The sequence below is a fragment of the Oncorhynchus mykiss genome, chromosome 17 (genome assembly GCF_057628025.1).
Source record: "Oncorhynchus mykiss isolate SJ-2025 chromosome 17, ASM5762802v1, whole genome shotgun sequence".
NCBI lineage: Eukaryota > Metazoa > Chordata > Actinopteri > Salmoniformes > Salmonidae > Oncorhynchus > Oncorhynchus mykiss.
Genome location: NC_143038.1, coordinates 35,944,700 through 35,961,597, shown reverse-complemented (window position 1 = coordinate 35,961,597; position 16,898 = coordinate 35,944,700). Strand labels below are relative to the sequence as shown.

Below are 16,898 nucleotides of genomic sequence, written 5' to 3'. Positions count from 1 at the left end.
GATAACAAGAATTTGGAAGGAGAGAGAGGGGAGAGAGAGGTTAACAGAGGTTCACAGTCTTCACACAGGGAACAGCAGGAGGCTGGAGAAAGAGAGACACCCAGCAGGTTAGTGGATGGTGTTGACACTGCAGCTGGGTGGGAAGAGGAGGAATGGAGAGGGGGCAGCGGGGTGGACCGAGGAGTAACAAGCAGGACTACAATGGGCTTCCCTCATCACATGACCAGAGAGGGGAAACCATATTTACATGTGATACAATACATCACTCAAAACCGTAGGGGACAGAAGCTGTGTTAACATAGACATTGATTTAAAAATAAAGGAGAGCCGCACACTCTAGGAGCTCAGATGCAAAAAAAACATTTTATTTTATTTAATTTTTTAAAAATGTACCAACATTTCGACAGCCAAGTTGTCTTCATCAGGGTATGATCAAAAACACGGCGGGATGGCCCGTTTATATAGTGTCAAGACACACAGGTGTCTGTAATCATGGCCAAGAGTGGCCTAATATCATTGGTTAATTTCTCAAATATTAAAATGGCATAGAAAGAGCAGCATACAAAAAATACAAATGGATAGCATACGATCATAGATTCATTCACTTTAACATAGACATTGATACCTCCCGACAGAAACACACATTACCACAACATCCCTTTCCAGACGTTCTCTGGTATTATTGAGCTTCGTGTGAGACTGACATATCATCACACTTAATGGCTGAGCCCATATGAGACATTTAAAAGGGTAAACAAGCTCAAATTATGATAATCTATATGTGCAAAAGTGAAATTACTTCAAATGACTAACACTACCAACTTCTGAGTCTGAGTACAACCTGCATATTAACACAATAGGCTGGTATTTGGTTCAAGGTAGGAGACCTATAGTCCATATTTCTGGCTTTAATCAGCATGCTTGGGTATGGAATGGATACCCTGGGAAATTGACCATATGCATCTTTTGTAACTCAAGAATAGCTGATTATATGCAAAAAAGAAGAAACAATATCAGATGTGGTAATTCCTCCTGGAAGTTATGTTTATGCTAACATATTCCACCCACTCATTTCCAAAGAGGTCTGTGTTCTTTCTGATGGACCAGAGCCATACTAGCTTTATGGCACTGTGATGCAGGCCTTAGCTTACATACCATTATCGCCATCTAGTGGATAATGAAGTAAATTACAAATCCAATCTGGAAATACACCCTGGTGGCAAAGCTTCGTACTTATAACTAACCCAAGATAGGTAATCTCCATTGTTTACAATGGGAGCAAATTAACACAGTGGGCAGAACCAGCAATGATGTGAGCATGTACAGTGAGCTCCAAAAGTATTGGGACAGTGACAAATGTGTTGTTTTTCTGGCTCTGTAATCCAGCACTTTGGATTTCGAATTATAGAATGACTATGAGGTCAAAGTGCAGATTGTCAGCTTAAAGAGGGTATTTTCTTCCATGTAGGGTGAACCGTTTAGAAATTACAGCACTTTTTGTTCTTACTTCCCCCATTTCCCCCACTTAGGTCCCTGGTCATCTGCGTGAACATGCTGCAAGGAGGAATGAGGACTGCAGATGTGGCCAGGGCAATAAATTGCAATGTCCGTACTGTGAGAAACCCAAGATAGTGCTACAGGGAGACAGGACGGACAGCTGATTGTCCTCGCAGTGGCAGACCACGTTTAACAACACCTGCACAGGATCAGTACATCCAAACATCACACCTGCGGGACAGGTACAGGATGGCAACAACAACTGCCCGAGTTACACCAGGAACGCACAATCCCTCCACCAGTGCTCAGACTGTCCGCAATAGGTTGAGTGAGGCTGGACTGAGGGCTTGTAGGCCTGTTGTAAGGCAGGTCCTCACCAGACATTATCGGCAACAACGTTACCTATGGGCACAAACCCACCGTCGCTGGACCAGACAGGACTGGCAAAAAGTTCTCTTCACTGACGAGTATCGGTTTTGTCTCACCAGGGGTGATGGTCGGATTCGCGTTTATTGTTGAAGGAATGAGCATTACACCGAGGCCTGTACTCTGGAGCGGGGAGGGTCCGTCATGGTCTGGGGCGGTGTGTCACAGCATCATCGGACTGAGCTTGTTGTCATTTCATGCAATCTCAATGCTGTGCGTTACAGGGAAGACATCCTCCTCCCTCATGTGGCACCCTTCCTGCAGGCTCATCCTGACATGACCCTCCAGCATGACAATGCCACCAGCCAAATTGCTCGTTCTGTGCATGATTTCCTGGAAGACAGGAATGTGAGTGTTCTGCCATGGCCAGTGAAGAGCCCGGATCTCAATCCCATTGAGCACGTCTGGGACCTGTTGGATCAGAGGGTGAGGGCTATGGCCATTCCCCCCATAAATGTCCAGGACCTTGCAGGTGCCTTGGTGGAAGAGTGGGGTAACATCTCACAGCAAGAACTGGCAAATCTGGAGCAGTATATGAGAAGGGAATGCACTGCAGTACTTAATGCAGCTGGTGGCCACACCAGATACTGACTGTTACTTTTGATTTTGACTTCCCCTTTGTTCAGGGACACATTAGTCCATTCCTGTTAGTCACATGTCTGTGAAACTTGTTCAGTTTATGTCTCAGTTGTTGAACCTTGTTATGTTCATACAAATATTTACACATGTTACGTTTGCTGAAAATAAATGCAGTTGACAGTGAGAGGAAGTTGATTATTATTTACTATATAAGTGACTGCAAAATGACACAATACATAATTTCCAATTAATTTATTTTGGGCACAAAAAAATCTGAAACTAAATCAAAACAAATTTCAAATGCATCCAACAAATTTGTAGAGTCATAAGCTTAATGTAGTCAATGCTTGCTATGAATTTGGGACCAGATACTTAAAGGGAAACTTCACCACTAGACACTATTTTGGTGTTTCTCCAGTTACACTACATCATTTTGAGTGATGAGGGTGTTTCAGACATAATTATGCACTATAGCTGGGAGAGTTGAGCCTGCTGTCGAGCTAAAAATGAATGGAGTCATGTTTTGTTGCAATAATTATGGCTTTTGCATTTCGCCGATTGCATGATCACGCTATCACACGAGTAGATATGGTTATCCTTGTTCAATAGAGCCATTGGACTTCTGCCAGGATCTGCCAGGATATTGCAGCATATCTAGGTTGACTAATTTCCCCGGGCTTTGTAAAGAGTACATGCAACCTGACGGGAGCCATACTTTCTTGTATCACCCTAGAAGGCAGACTTTTCAAAACAGGGGGGTGGTGCAAGTTTACAGATTCACAGGAGCTATGTTCCCGTGCATTGTCTATCCGAGACTGCTAAATAATGAGGTACAATCGCTGCTTCTAATTATTCCTCCTTCCAAGAAGAGCTGGATGACTAAATATTAGTTTTATGTTAATTTACATTGGAACATACAGCCCTATTTATTTGAGCCAGAATACACTGAATAGGTGTTGAGACAACGAGAAAATAATTGTGAGACCAGCAAGAAGCGGCGGCAACCTAGACCAGCTGGACCAGGACTCAGGAAGGTAAATGACAAATGAGTAAGTTGTTTTGCTGTAAGTAGCTAGATCGATTCGGCCATAACGGGGCTTAGTAGAACCACTACAAGCCAAGCTAGCCAGGTTTAGCTAGCTATCTAGCTGTGTTGTTTGCTATACCTAAAATGCACTGCAGTCTAATGTTATAGCTAGCTAGCTAGCTAACTAGCCTAGCTAGCTTCAGCGCCTCTCATTATGAGCAAATCTGGAGAAATGTTTTGATGATGACGGCCGAGAGTAAAGGAATGATTTTGGCTTGATGACTCACATAAATCTTTGAGTAACTATTGATGGCAGCATTCGCACGAAACTGAAAGTGCGAACCACTGCTTTTAACCAGGGCAAGGTGACCGGAACCATGACCGAATACAAACAGTGTAGCTATTCCCTCCGCAAGGCAGTCAAACAAGCTAAGCGTCAGTATAGAGACAAAGTAGAGTTGCAATTCAACGGCTCAGATACAAGAAGTATGTGGCAGGGTCTACAGTCAATCACGGATTACAAAAAGAAAACCAGCCCCGTTGCGGACCAGGATGTCCTGCTCCCAGACAGACAAAATAACTTATTTTCTCGCTTTGAGGACAATACAGTGCCACTGACACGGCCCGCTACCAAAACGTGCGGACTCTCCTTCACTGCAGCCGAAGTGAGTAAAACATTTAAACGTGTTAACCCTCGCAAGGCTGCAGGCCCAGACGGCATCCCCAGCCGCGTCCTCAGAGCATGCACAGACCAGCTGGCTGGTGTGTTTACGGACATATTCAATCAATTCTTATCCCAGTCTGCTCGCCCCACATGCTTCAAGAGGGCAACGATTGTTCCTTGTCGTGGTAATTTCCTGTATTACTACGTGAAAGGAGAGTTTACAAACCACACACAAGTCAGAGTTATACTTTAAACTCCATCATTTAATAATATGAGCTTCACCATAGCCCTTTGACTCTCAGATTAATTCAGTGTCTATAAATGAATTCTGAGAGTGTCAACATAATGGCAACTGAGATCTTTTATAGCAAAGATCCACCCCTCCCAACTCACAATGACGAACCACAGGTCTTAGGAAAACTGCACAAAGGAAGTCTTATACTTGAGAGAGGAGTATTCCATAGCCAGACAGCATTAGCTATACATTATTGTTCAGGTTGGTCTCCTAAACTAAGTTCTATCTCGTTCTTGGTACAACATAGTACCAAAACATTACCTCATCCAATGGCATATATCAATTGTCAATTATAGATAGTCCCATCTCAAATACCTCCCTCCTGGATAAACTCAAGGAGAGTAGTGAGCCTCTAGGTCATATACTAAATCAAGATAAGTTTTGACATCAGAGGGGACATACAATGGTTCCAGACACTGCCATACTCCTCCCCCCAATGGGAAAAGTAGGGAGTGACTGGTGTATAGACATTGTGGAGCCCTTCACATGGTTTAACAGATACCCTCACATATGAAGACAATCCTGACTTCTCCCCTCTCTGGGCCCCAAGTGACCTTTTACTGGAGAAGAAAGAGGAAAATGCAACTGCCAACAGTATTATCCAAAAGAAGACATTCTAATGACAAATATCTCAAATAAGCATTATTATTTAAATAAAACATCTTATTTATCAATGTTACCTAAATAATTCTGATTCTGCTACGACATCCTGTTCCCAAGAAAGCTAAGGTAACTGAGCTAAACGACTACCACTCACTTCCGTCATCATGAAGTGCTTTGAGAGACTAGTCAAGGACCATATCACCTCCACCCTACCTGACACCCTAGACCCACTCCAATTTGCTTATGTCCCAAATAGGTCCACAGACGACGCAATCACAACCACACTGCACCCTGCCCTAACCCATATGGACAAGAGGAATACCTATGTGAGAATGCTGTTCATCGACTACAGCTCAGCATTTAACACCATATTACCCTCCAAACTCGTCATCAAGCTTGAGACCCTGGTTCTCGACCCCAACTTGTGCAACTGGGTACTGGACTTCCTGACGGGCCGCCCTCAGGTGATGAGGGTAGGTAACAACATCTCCACCCCGCTGATACTCAACACTGGGGTCCCACAAGGGTGAGTTCTGAGCCCTCTCCTGTACTCCCTGTTCACCCACGACTGCGTGGTCAAGCACGCCTCTAACTCAATCATCAAGTTTGCGGACGACACTACATTGGTAGGCTTGATTACCAACAACAACGAGACAGCCTACAGGGAGGAGGTGATGGCCCTCGGAGTGTGGTGTCAGGAAAATAACCTCACACTCAACGTCAACAAAACAAAGGAGATGATCGTGGACTTCAGGAAACAGCAGAGGGAGCACCCCCCTATCCACATCGACGGGACAGTAGTGGAGAGGGTAGTGCGTTTTAAGTTCCTCGGCGTACACATCACGGACAAACAGAATTGGTCCACCCACACAGACAGCATTGTGAAGAAGGTGCAGCAGCACCTCTTCAACCTCAGCTGCCAGGAACAGAATCCCAGCCAGGAACAGAAGACTGTTTCCGAGCATTTATTTTTTACACTGAACAATAGTGGACAAGTATCTGCTCTTGTATGTAGTGTGAGAAGTGACTAGAGGAAGCACAACAATCTGCCTGAAGTGTTCCTGTGAATTAATAGATGGATGGATGGATGAGCCATGAGTGTCTCATTCCAAAGCTTATATGCTCTTAAGGCATTATTTATAGCTGTTAAATAGACTTAGATTTTTTTAACGTAGTTGTGCCTGCTTTTTGGCTACTGTCACGTTCTGACCTTTATTTCCGTTGTTTTGTATTTATTTAGTATGGTCAGGGCGTGAGTTGGGTGGGCAGTCTATGTTTGTTTTTCTATGTTTTGGGGCATTTCTATGTTTTCGGCCTAGTATGGTTCTCAGAGGCAGGTGTCATTAGTTGTCTCTGATTGAGAATCATACTTAGGTAGCCTGGGTTGCACTGTTTGTTTGTGGGTGATTGTCTATGTTGATGGCTTGTTTCAGCACAGTCCATATGATTAGCTTCACGGTAGTTATTTTGTTTACTGGTTTTGTATAGTGTTCAGTGTTCACTACTTTCTTTATTAAAGATTGACCATGGACACTTACCACGCCGCGTATTGGTCCTCAGATCCATCTCGCCTCTCCTCTTCAGATGAAGAGGAGGACGGCCGTGACAGCTACAGGACGTTATGTGGCTCGTTTGCCTTTTGTTCAACTACTGAAGTGCATTCTGGTACGCTTTCATTCTATCACAACAATGTATTTTAAATACAAATGTTACATTTTGGGGATTTTGAAAAGTGCTTTATGAATGGAATACAGTTATTAAATAATGAGTCTTTAGTCCGTGTCTTCAGTCCGACATCTACAAATGTCACATTTTACACTTGTTCTGTGTAACAATGTTTTAACCCAAATGTAAACCATTACTATATGGCAAAAGAGCATGGTGTGTGTGTGTGCCTTCACCTAAGATAGCCGAAGTGTGTCAGTGAATGTGAATATCTATTGATTAGCTCTGGCACTGTCTGGTAGACAGATCTGTGTTAATACCACTTAAATGGTTTCTTTAACACTTTTTTGGTTACTACATGATTCCAAATGTTTTAGCGCATAGTGTTGTTGGCTTCACTATTATTCTACAATGTAGAAAATAGTCAAAATAAAGAAAAACCCTTGAATGAGTAGGTGTGTCCAAACTTTTGAGCGGTACTGTATGTAATGAGCTTAATGTATTTACAGTTTTATTCACATGTTTTTAAGTACTGGTGACAAATATTTTGTTCAAATTATTGCATAGATTGTAATGGACACCTATGATGTGTGTAAAATACTCTTGTTGTTTTGTTACACTGATTATAATGATGATTTTTGTAATAGTTATAATGAGATAAAGCTATTTGCCAGCTATGTGTGGCGCCGTGTTTGTTGACATTATACAAAGCATTATGGGTGTCACGTAAACATCTGTCAGACCAAAGATGTTGTAATGAGGTGAAGGAATGGTTCACTCATCTTTCAAGTAAACTTACGGAAGTGAATGAAGGGAAGTGAATTATCACAGACGACACACCCTCTTCAACGTGCGTACTGCAAACAGACTAAACTCCTATTGTCTCCTCTTATTGTCTTTGGTAGACGCGAAAAAACAAACATGGCGGTGCGCACAAACTACCCATCGTTGGATTACTTTTGATTTTTAGAAAGTGTTTTACTCAATTATTTCGATCAATTTTGAGCTCACCTGCGATGTGATGAATTATAAACAGTAATTGCTATTAGCTAACTCATATTGTGGTGTCTGTCAGCCGAGAGTTAAATATGACCGCTTGTGTTGCCTCGATCTTTCCTCAGTTAGTGCTATGACTAATGTAGTCTATATTTTCCGGTTTGGATGTTTGTGTATGCTGTCACTACTACTGTGAATGTCTGAACATTTTATACAAAAATAAACTGGTCACATTCAGCACATAACTTTGTAAGGAATGTGTTTGTGCAAAATGATTATGTGAAAAAAAAAACAGTGTTCCTAGCTCAAGTGCTCAACTGTTGCGTGAATCGAAACGGGATGTTCTAAATAAGCATTCTAATCACACCGGTTTCAGCGTAAACTGCAGGGACTATTCGTGTGAAAAGGCTAAAAGTAGGTGTAGCTGCATTCCACTTCGTAACTCTATGATCAGAATACCCAAAGCTGCATGAACTATCAAGTCTAGGTACGTTTTGTTTATGCATGTGATGTCAGAATGTACTCACTGTTCCAAGATATAATAGTTACACAGCAGGACAGTTAACCTGTGCTGCCCTCAAACCTGTGCTGCCCGCTAATTATCTAAAGGATTTGTTTCAATTTGTCAATGTCAAATTATTTTCTGACAAGTTTTATTTGATGTTTTCATGTTTTCAAGTATTGGTGACAAACCATGCATTCCGATTCTTGCATAGATTGTAATGGACACATGAAAAAAGGTTGTACTGATTAAGATGAGCTGAAGATAAGCTAAATGCCAGCTATGTGTGGCACCATGTTTGTTGACATAATACAATGCATTCTGGTTGTCACGTAAATGTCACGTACCACTAGGTGATGGTACATTCGACTGACTTAGATTGCAACTATTGTTTCTCAGGTTTGTCAGCTCAGACCCCCCCCCCCCCCCCCCCCCCTTTCCAGGGGTTTTATTTGTATTTAAATTACAAACTGTGTTTGTCCCCAAATTATTGATAGATTCAACATCATAGTAAAATTTCCTGCATCATATCCCTCCATGATACCTTCCCCCATTTCTACCCCCCATGGACTCAAAATGAAATTCCTCCCACAAACTGGTTAAAATGGTTTCACCCATATCTGGCAACCCTGTTTAGCTTTTGCACAAGGGTTAGACTAGGCAGTAGGCTTTTATTTGAAGTGTGACAATTTTTTGTGCATTGTGATTTGTCAAAAACTGTAAACGACTTGTCAAGTCATGTGCTCCGGTTCCTGTTTACACTGTTACAAGTACATCGAAGATTTGCAATATGCTGAAAGTGGCCAAACTAAGTACATTTTCAGGCAATGGGCGGAGCCATCTTTGACTTTGTTTATTTGCGTTTTATAGTGAATGGCATTCTGGGATTAGGCCATTTTCGCTTGTCAAATATAAACAAACATGGCTCCCATCATAAAGAATGTAGCTGCTGTTAGCTTAGCTGACACGCATCTCTTTTCGAAACAAAATTACATTTCTCCCTGATTCTCACCAGAGATGTGGTATGTTGTAAACAAGTCTAGCTGTTAGGTCGCTAACTTATATTTTGTTTATTTGTCAGCGCAACCTGTTATTTAGACTGGTTTATGGAATGAGTTTGGCTTTGCAATAAAAAAGAAAGTCGCACACTCATCTCTTACTTTGTGGATTTATTACCAACGGTTTGGCTCAATAGCCTCCATCCCTTTGTAAATCCACAAGCAAGGAGAGAAGAGAATGCAACTTCCTTTTCATTGCACAGTTGTTCTTCCATCAGTAAGTACCTCCCTTTGAGGGTGTGCGGTCTTTCAATTATTTTTCAGTGATGTAATACATGTCCTAACCATAAGAGGTCAGCATTACAGTGTTTATTCGAGCGAGTTTTGGTACCCCTGGATAAAAGGTCCTAGGCCCCACCGTGTACTTGTACCCCATTGCAGCTGGGAGAGATTGAAATCTTCTGATTAGAACTCTCTCGGTCAGTTTTGCAGAACCCAGATTCATTCAGACTCCTGGACTATAAAGCACGTTGGTTATACTGTATTTGACAGTGTCACTGCAACATGGAAACGAAGGCGCACGTCTTAGTGACACCGTCAAATGAAGTGTAACTAACACTTTCATGCATTTACCGTAATGTGTCCCTCTAATTCAACAAGTCTTCCTCTCAGAACCGCTTTCCCGCTGTAGACTGATCTCATTGTTCCAAACTATGTTTGGCTGTTGGGCCCATGGTATTTAAGCCCTAAGTTTCCTGGAGTGAACGAAATGTTTACAGTAACTGTTGCTGAACATGTTATTTCCATGACTCCTGCTGGATCATCTAGCATTTCTTGGCATTTGATATAATGTTATATAACTTGGCAAAATAGTATGGCAATGACACAACAAGAGAGAAGAAAAGTAGTCTTCTGACTGTTGAGTAGAAAAAGGTGTGAGTTCAACATATTTTCGCTGGCGTGTCTTAAGGAATGTCATCTATTGCATACAGTATGTGGATAGGTGTGTGTCTATGCTTACCGTTTGTGAAAGGTGTTTGTGGTGGTTTACATTTGCAAACTTATAGAAATTATATTTTTTCTCCTTTCCTTGTAATGTAGTCTGACCTACATTTCAGGTAAGCAGGGATGGGCATGAAGCCCTCAATTTCGGCAGTCATTTTGACTGCACCCTTTTCAGCACAATGAATGGTCCGGTATGAATGTAAAACTTTTATGATACACATATGCTCAGATGGATAGGAAGGATGTGAATAGGAAAGGATGCATGATTTAACTGAATCAGGAACTCATAAGGATAGGAATGATGTGGATAGGAAAGGATGCATGATTTAACTGAATCAGGAACTCATAAGGATAGGAATGATGTGGATAGGAAAGGATGCATGATTTAACTGAATCAGGAACTCATAAGGATAGGAATGATGTGGATAGGAAAGGATACATGATTTGGCAAAGAGCAGATTTGATTTATTTTATTTGTACACAACTGCTTTATACAAAAAACAAGGATATAATTTTATATTTTTTTTATAAACAAAGTACCTCAAAAACACAGATTCCCCAAGGGCATTTTAAACTACATGGTAGTAACTGCAGATACATCCATGCTTCAAAGATGTAGTCAATGCGACGGCTTGGTTCTTAGTTTTATAAATATTTGTTTAGACGAGTGAAATATTCCTGAAGTTGTCAAAGCCGTACAGCTAGCATTTCACTCAGGTTATTTGGCACCATTTCACCCATCTGAAATAGTTGTGTGTGCGTGTGTGAGTGTATGTGCGTGTGACTGCGTATGGGCAAGCATGTCTGTTTGTGTCCGAGGCAGCGTGTGTATTCTGTCCGTGCGTGGCCTTGCGTACATCTGCGTAGGTTTGCTGCCGTTTGCTGACTGTGTCTGAGTGCGTGTGTGTGCATGTATGTGTGTGTTTGTGTATGTGTATGCGTCCTGAAGCAGCCCCTAGACAACGATGGACTTGAGGTGTCTGAAACACATGATGACATCTAGAGGGACAGGAGGACTCAGGTGGTTCCCATCCAGACGCAGGTACCTGGTGGGTGTCAATTAATCAATCAATCAATCAATCAATCAATCAATCAATCAATCAAGCAAGCAAGCAAGCAAGCAAACAAGCAAGCAATGAATTGATCGATCAATCATTCAATCAAAAAATCTAAGACACAATTAATCAATCAATCAATCAACCATGCCTATTGTGTTATGTACTGTGAATGAAGTTTTATTACCTGAGCCTGGGCATCAGAGCCTCATCAGTCAGACTCTCAGAGGACAGACTAAATGGACACAGCTGGGTCCCATTAATACCTGACACAGGAACACACACACACGCACACACAGACACAAACAAGTTACTCACTCTCAATGCTGCTGTGGTTACGTTAGCTACTTGTGGTTGTACTGCCATTGTGTGTTACTCACTCGCGATGCTGTTATGATTGTGATGTGTTTGGAGTCATGATATGTGTCGTGTTACTCACTCTCTGAGGTGTTGATGTCATGTTACGGACCTATTACAGACTTATATTAGGCTACTCACTCTCGATGCTGTTGTGGTTGAGGTGCAAGTGCTCCAGCTGGGGGTTGAACAGGGGGACGGAGGTGAGCTGGTTGTGGGCCAGGTGAAGGTCTAGCAGAGTGGATACGTTGAACACAGCCTTAGGGACTCCCTTATCACTCAGCTGGTTGTAGTTGAGCCTCACAAACGCCAGGTTGGAGAAGCCTTGGAAGTAGTCCCTGTATGGAGAAGACAAGCGGGTTTATTAGAGGGTTCTTACTTTAGCACGCTCATGTATTATCCACATTGTTGAAGAAAACGTTTGTATTCCAGGTGCATCGGGGATAGAGAGTTGAGCACAATGTCATTGATGATTTGTTGTATCTCACACCAATGTTCTCGGTCAATAGATCATGCGTGTGTGCGTATGTGTGAGCGTGTGTGTGTGTGCATACGCGCTTGCATGCTTGCCTCGTGCTCGCGTGCCTGAGTGTGCTTACTTAGGGATGTTGTCAATGTTGTTCCTGTCCAGGAATAGCTGTGCGATGCCGTTGGGGATGTTAGCTGGCATCTTCTTCAGGATGTTGTGGGCCAAGTTCAGCTGAACCAGGTTCTTCAGGTCTTTAAAAGTGTTCTTCCCCATGTCACTGTCACTCAACTAAACACAACAGAGAATACACAAAGTGTGGGAGTGTGTGTTTATATGATTTATGTGTGTATGTTTCTACGTGCATGCACTCGCGTGTGTGTGTTTGCACATGTGTGAGTGTGATTGATTGATTGCACATGTGTGCTTGTGCTTGCTTGCATGGATGTGTGTGTGTACCTTGTTGTGGTGCAGGTCGAGCAGAGCGAGGTGCTCCATCTTGCCGAAGGCTCCAGATGGGATCTTGGAGATCTGGTTGTGGCTGAGTCTGAGCTGCTCCAACCCAGCTGGCAGGTCATCAGGAACCTCCTTCAGCTGGTTCCTCTCCATGTAGAGAAACAACAGACCAGGTACCTTCTCAAACACCTGAGAAAGACGGACGGACAGACATATAGCGGAAAAAAATATATGAATGAATATAACTGAATACATGACTAAATTAATCAAATACTAAAGAAATAAATCAAATTCAGCTCTCACCTGCTTGTCCACTTTTTTGATGCGGTTGTTGGCCATGTTGACCCATCTCAGCTCTGTGGCATTGTTGAAGGGTTCCGCCGTTACCTCGGAGATGTAGTTGTTCTGCAGGTACAGGTATTGTACTCTGGACGGGATCACAGGGACCGTGCGGAGGTTCCGGTTCTCGCAATAGAGGGCATTGGGGAAGGAAGGGGGGCAGAAACACTCCCGGGGACAGTCAGGGAACATGGAAGGGGGGCCAACGACGGGAGGGGGGAAATCTGTGGGCTCCTGGGGTTCTGGTTCCTTAAGTGGCGGGGCAGGCTTGAAGGAGGGGCGCTTGCTGGGCTTTGGAGGCTTAGGAGGTTTCTTAGGCCGTGGTCTCTGTAAAAACACTGTCCCCATCAGGAGACAGAGCACCAGGGCAGTGTAGAGTCCCACACCTGTCTTCATTGTCCTGGATGGAAAGAGCGGATGAGGAGGAGAGAAAGAGGGGGTGGAGGAGAGATATATATATACTGTATGTAAGAAAATGTAAAACTTAAGGTGTAAGAAAAGAGTTATACCACATTTGACATTTGGTAATGCACCAGATTTCAGGAGACAATCCTTTATGCAGTATGACTGTGCTTCTAAATGATTTGTGATGCATTTACCGGTAGGTCTTCTAAGTTACGAAGGCATCATTATGCCCTAAATGTTATCAAGTGGTGGATTGCTTGCTAGCAACCACTACAGTCATATTTTCCTCTAGCCTTTTGAAGGGACTTTGTAAGCAGCTTATATAAAGGTTGAGTTGAGTGAAGTGACCTGTGCAGGCGAAGGACGCAGACATGGTTCTCATTCATGTCTGGGTAAAGCATTAGCTTTTCCTTTACGGCTGTTCAAAATAAGAGGGAGAAGGAGAGAGAGGATGGGTGAGAGAAAGAGAGAAAGGTGGGGATAGCGAGAGGTATAGAAAGGAGAGAGAGGAGTTAAAGAGGGATGGAAGGGAAAGTAGAGAGGATGAGAGAAGGAGAGAGAGGGGTACAGAGAGAGAAATTGGAGAGGGAGGGGGGAGAGGGAGAGAGGGATAAGGGAGTGAGAGGGCGAGAGAGAATGGGGAGGGAGAGAGGATGAGATGGGGGTAAGTTAGAGAGTGGGAGTGACAGAGGGAGGTATCGAGGGAGCTGAAGGATAAAGCCTCCATTGTGTGTGTTGGTCCAGAGAGAGTTTATTCCTAACGAGGGGGAACAGAGAGGGCTGTATGGGATGGGCTGTAGCTCCAGAGCGGCTGGAGCTCTGAGACGGGCGGAGGGTTGGTTGTCTAACAGCATAGAGAGACCCTCACTAGGAATCTCAATATACATATCTTTCTCTCTCTTTCTTTCTCTCCCCCCTCTGTCATTTTCTTACTTCTCTCTAGCAGTCGAACACCTAGAAGCCCACTGCAGATCAGAGGAAAACAGTCGTGGGTAATTCGTTTGTAGCTATTGACCGAGTCCTCAGGATTAATATGGTTACTGTGACTCTGATCCAGGCATTTTTATGTCAAGCTTTCTATTGCCTACTGGCAAAAAGACAAGGTGTCATGGGTCAGCATCTTACAACAGTGTGGGATTGACTGTGTGTTTCTATGCTTTGTTTGTCGTGAGAAAGCCTTCTGGCCAGTTCGATAAATATCTGAGAATATCATGAGTCATTAGACAACTATTCTCCCAGCCTAAGTATGTCCAGGCCAGGATAAACATCTCTGAACTTCCCTTCCGTTCAAACTAATCGTGCTCTCTCGCAAGGCCACTCAGGCCAGATTGGGATTTCACTTTCCTTCTGTCAGTAGTCCAGAACCCCAACAGCCGTCATCAAGATGTCAGGACTTCAGTATAGAGTTAGGGCTGTTGTTCGACAACGAGAGAGAGGACAGTCTATACCATAGTCACAGCTAAGCTGCGAGTTAGGGTTGTAAAATCAACAAGAGATACATGTTGAGACAGCACTCCAATACTCAAGGATCAGCACACCTGGGTCACAAACTGTGTTAGAGTTGCCCACTTGCTCCTTGTTCATCCAGGAAAGATTATAAGAATCCTTCAACTATATGAACTTTTCCACTGTTGATTTAATTGAGTCACTGTAAAATATCTCTGAAACATTTTACTGCTCTCCCGGACAGCAGGGTTGGAAACTCTCTATGGAGACGAGATCTAAAGACGAGTCAGAAATGGGACTGGTAACACGTCAACGTTGCTGGGCTTTGACTCGCCTAAAGCGTTTTAAAGTCGTGTTGTCTGACCACAACAACCCTGCAGGATTTATCTCCATCCCAAGGCTGTGATGCCCCATTTGGAAAATACAGAGAAAGACAGAGCAGGGGCTGCAGACAAGCAAGGAACAACATTGGACTGCCTGCACTGTTAAAACTGCTTGAGATGGCAGGCAGATGTATAGCCCGGCTGTCTAAACTTCTGGGTGACCCATATTTTTAAGGAAATGCCAACTGTCAAATAAAAAACTGTCAGTTCTTTTGGCAGAATGATGTAGATGCTTTATAGAAAGTTTTAGACAGCAAATATGTGTTGTTCGAACCACAATGATCCATTTTCACAATGTTCCCCATGCAGCCTGGATTCTTGTCAATAATGAATTCCATTGACAGAGTTTTTTTGCTGTGTAAAAAAACAGAGATCCAATCCAACCAATCCAAACCAGACCAGACCACAGCCCTTTTTTAAGGAATAAATGTTCCTGAGAATGTTTCTGGAGATTTCAGAAAGCTTCTTCTCTGTTTTCGAAGACGTTGATAAACAAAAATCTGCATATAATTGTGACCTGCCAATCCTAGAAGCTACATACATGTATACTTTGTCTAGACATGTGACATGTGGCAGAACAGACAGTTGCACAGAGAGACAGACATACGTCTTGACAGACACCAGGACAGTTGTCAAGCCCTATGTAAAGCATAGAGTTGTAGAGGATAGAGTGATACAGTCTCGCCTGCCCCGGCCAAACACAGCACAGCAGTGTTTTCATAAGCCAGACTGTGAAAAAGATCAACTCTGCTTTCTGTTCATTAGCCACCCAGTACAATGCTTCCATCAACTTGAAATAGGAAATCAACATGATTAGCTGAACAAAGGTGAAATGGATAGGTGTGCTTTGTGAGAGAACTTTAGCCGAAGCAACAAGCATTTCAGAAGCAACAAGCGTTCTACAACAAGCTCTCTCTCTCTGGGAAGAGTTTTCAGTACCGCTCTCATTCCGCACCTCTATAGAAACACACACTGCCAGGCTCTGTTCACGTCCGCCTCTCTGCCAAGACATGCACGCACATACACACGTACACACACACTCCTCATCCCCACATACACCTCACATATTCTGAGAGACACACACTCTTTCATGGCCTCACTTTGTTTACATTCTGTTATCAACCGTGTCACATCTATAAGCGCCCCCCCTGGAGAAAAGAAACAACAAACATTGTCTTACCTGCCAATGGTACCTGCCCTCTTTTATCAAATCGAGTTTTCTGTCTCTCTGCTTTTTGTCTCTCCCACCCTTCTCTTACGCCTCCCTCTCTCTCCCCCTCTCTCCCTCCTTCTCTCCTTCTCAGTGGACAAGCCTCCTATTGGGTTGGTTCCCTGGCTATCTTTCCCTCTGAAGGTCATAGTGTTTCCCCCTCTCCTCCACTCCCTCCCTCTCTCCAATCCTCTCGTCTACTCTCTCTCTCTCCTTCCCTCTCTCTCTGACCCTCCACAGCACATTTCATCTCCACTCCTATCTTGTTGAAGGAGGATGTATTCTCACCAGACTCTGTGTGTGTGTGTGTGTGTGTGTGTGTGTGTGTGTGTGTGTGCGTGCGTGCGTGCGTGCGTGCGTGTGTGTGTGTGTGTATGTAAGTGTACTTGTGACCTGTGCATGTGGGTGGGTGGGGGAGTGGACAGGTGTCTGTGATAATATAAAAATGAGTTCTGACCCCCATAAAAGCCCTCTCCCATTTGGTCTCTCTCCCAGTATCCTAGTCTCCCTCCCACCCACTCTCT

At 43.4% G+C, this 16,898-nt stretch overlaps 1 protein-coding gene across 1 annotated transcript; it reads right to left on the bottom strand.

Moving 5' to 3' along the window:
* Positions 1-10,700: 10,700 nt before the first annotated feature.
* Positions 10,701-16,658, bottom strand: LOC110494072 (prolargin). The gene is made up of 7 exons (XM_021568768.3): positions 16,345-16,658; positions 12,895-13,330; positions 12,595-12,780; positions 12,269-12,426; positions 11,811-12,007; positions 11,500-11,578; positions 10,701-11,303 (listed from the first exon to the last, which is right to left on the bottom strand). Exons 2-7 carry the CDS (start codon positions 13,324-13,326, stop codon positions 11,213-11,215), a joined length of 1,143 nt encoding a protein of 380 aa, XP_021424443.3. The 5' UTR covers positions 13,327-13,330; positions 16,345-16,658; the 3' UTR covers positions 10,701-11,212.
* Between the last annotated feature and the right edge of the window lie 240 nt (positions 16,659-16,898).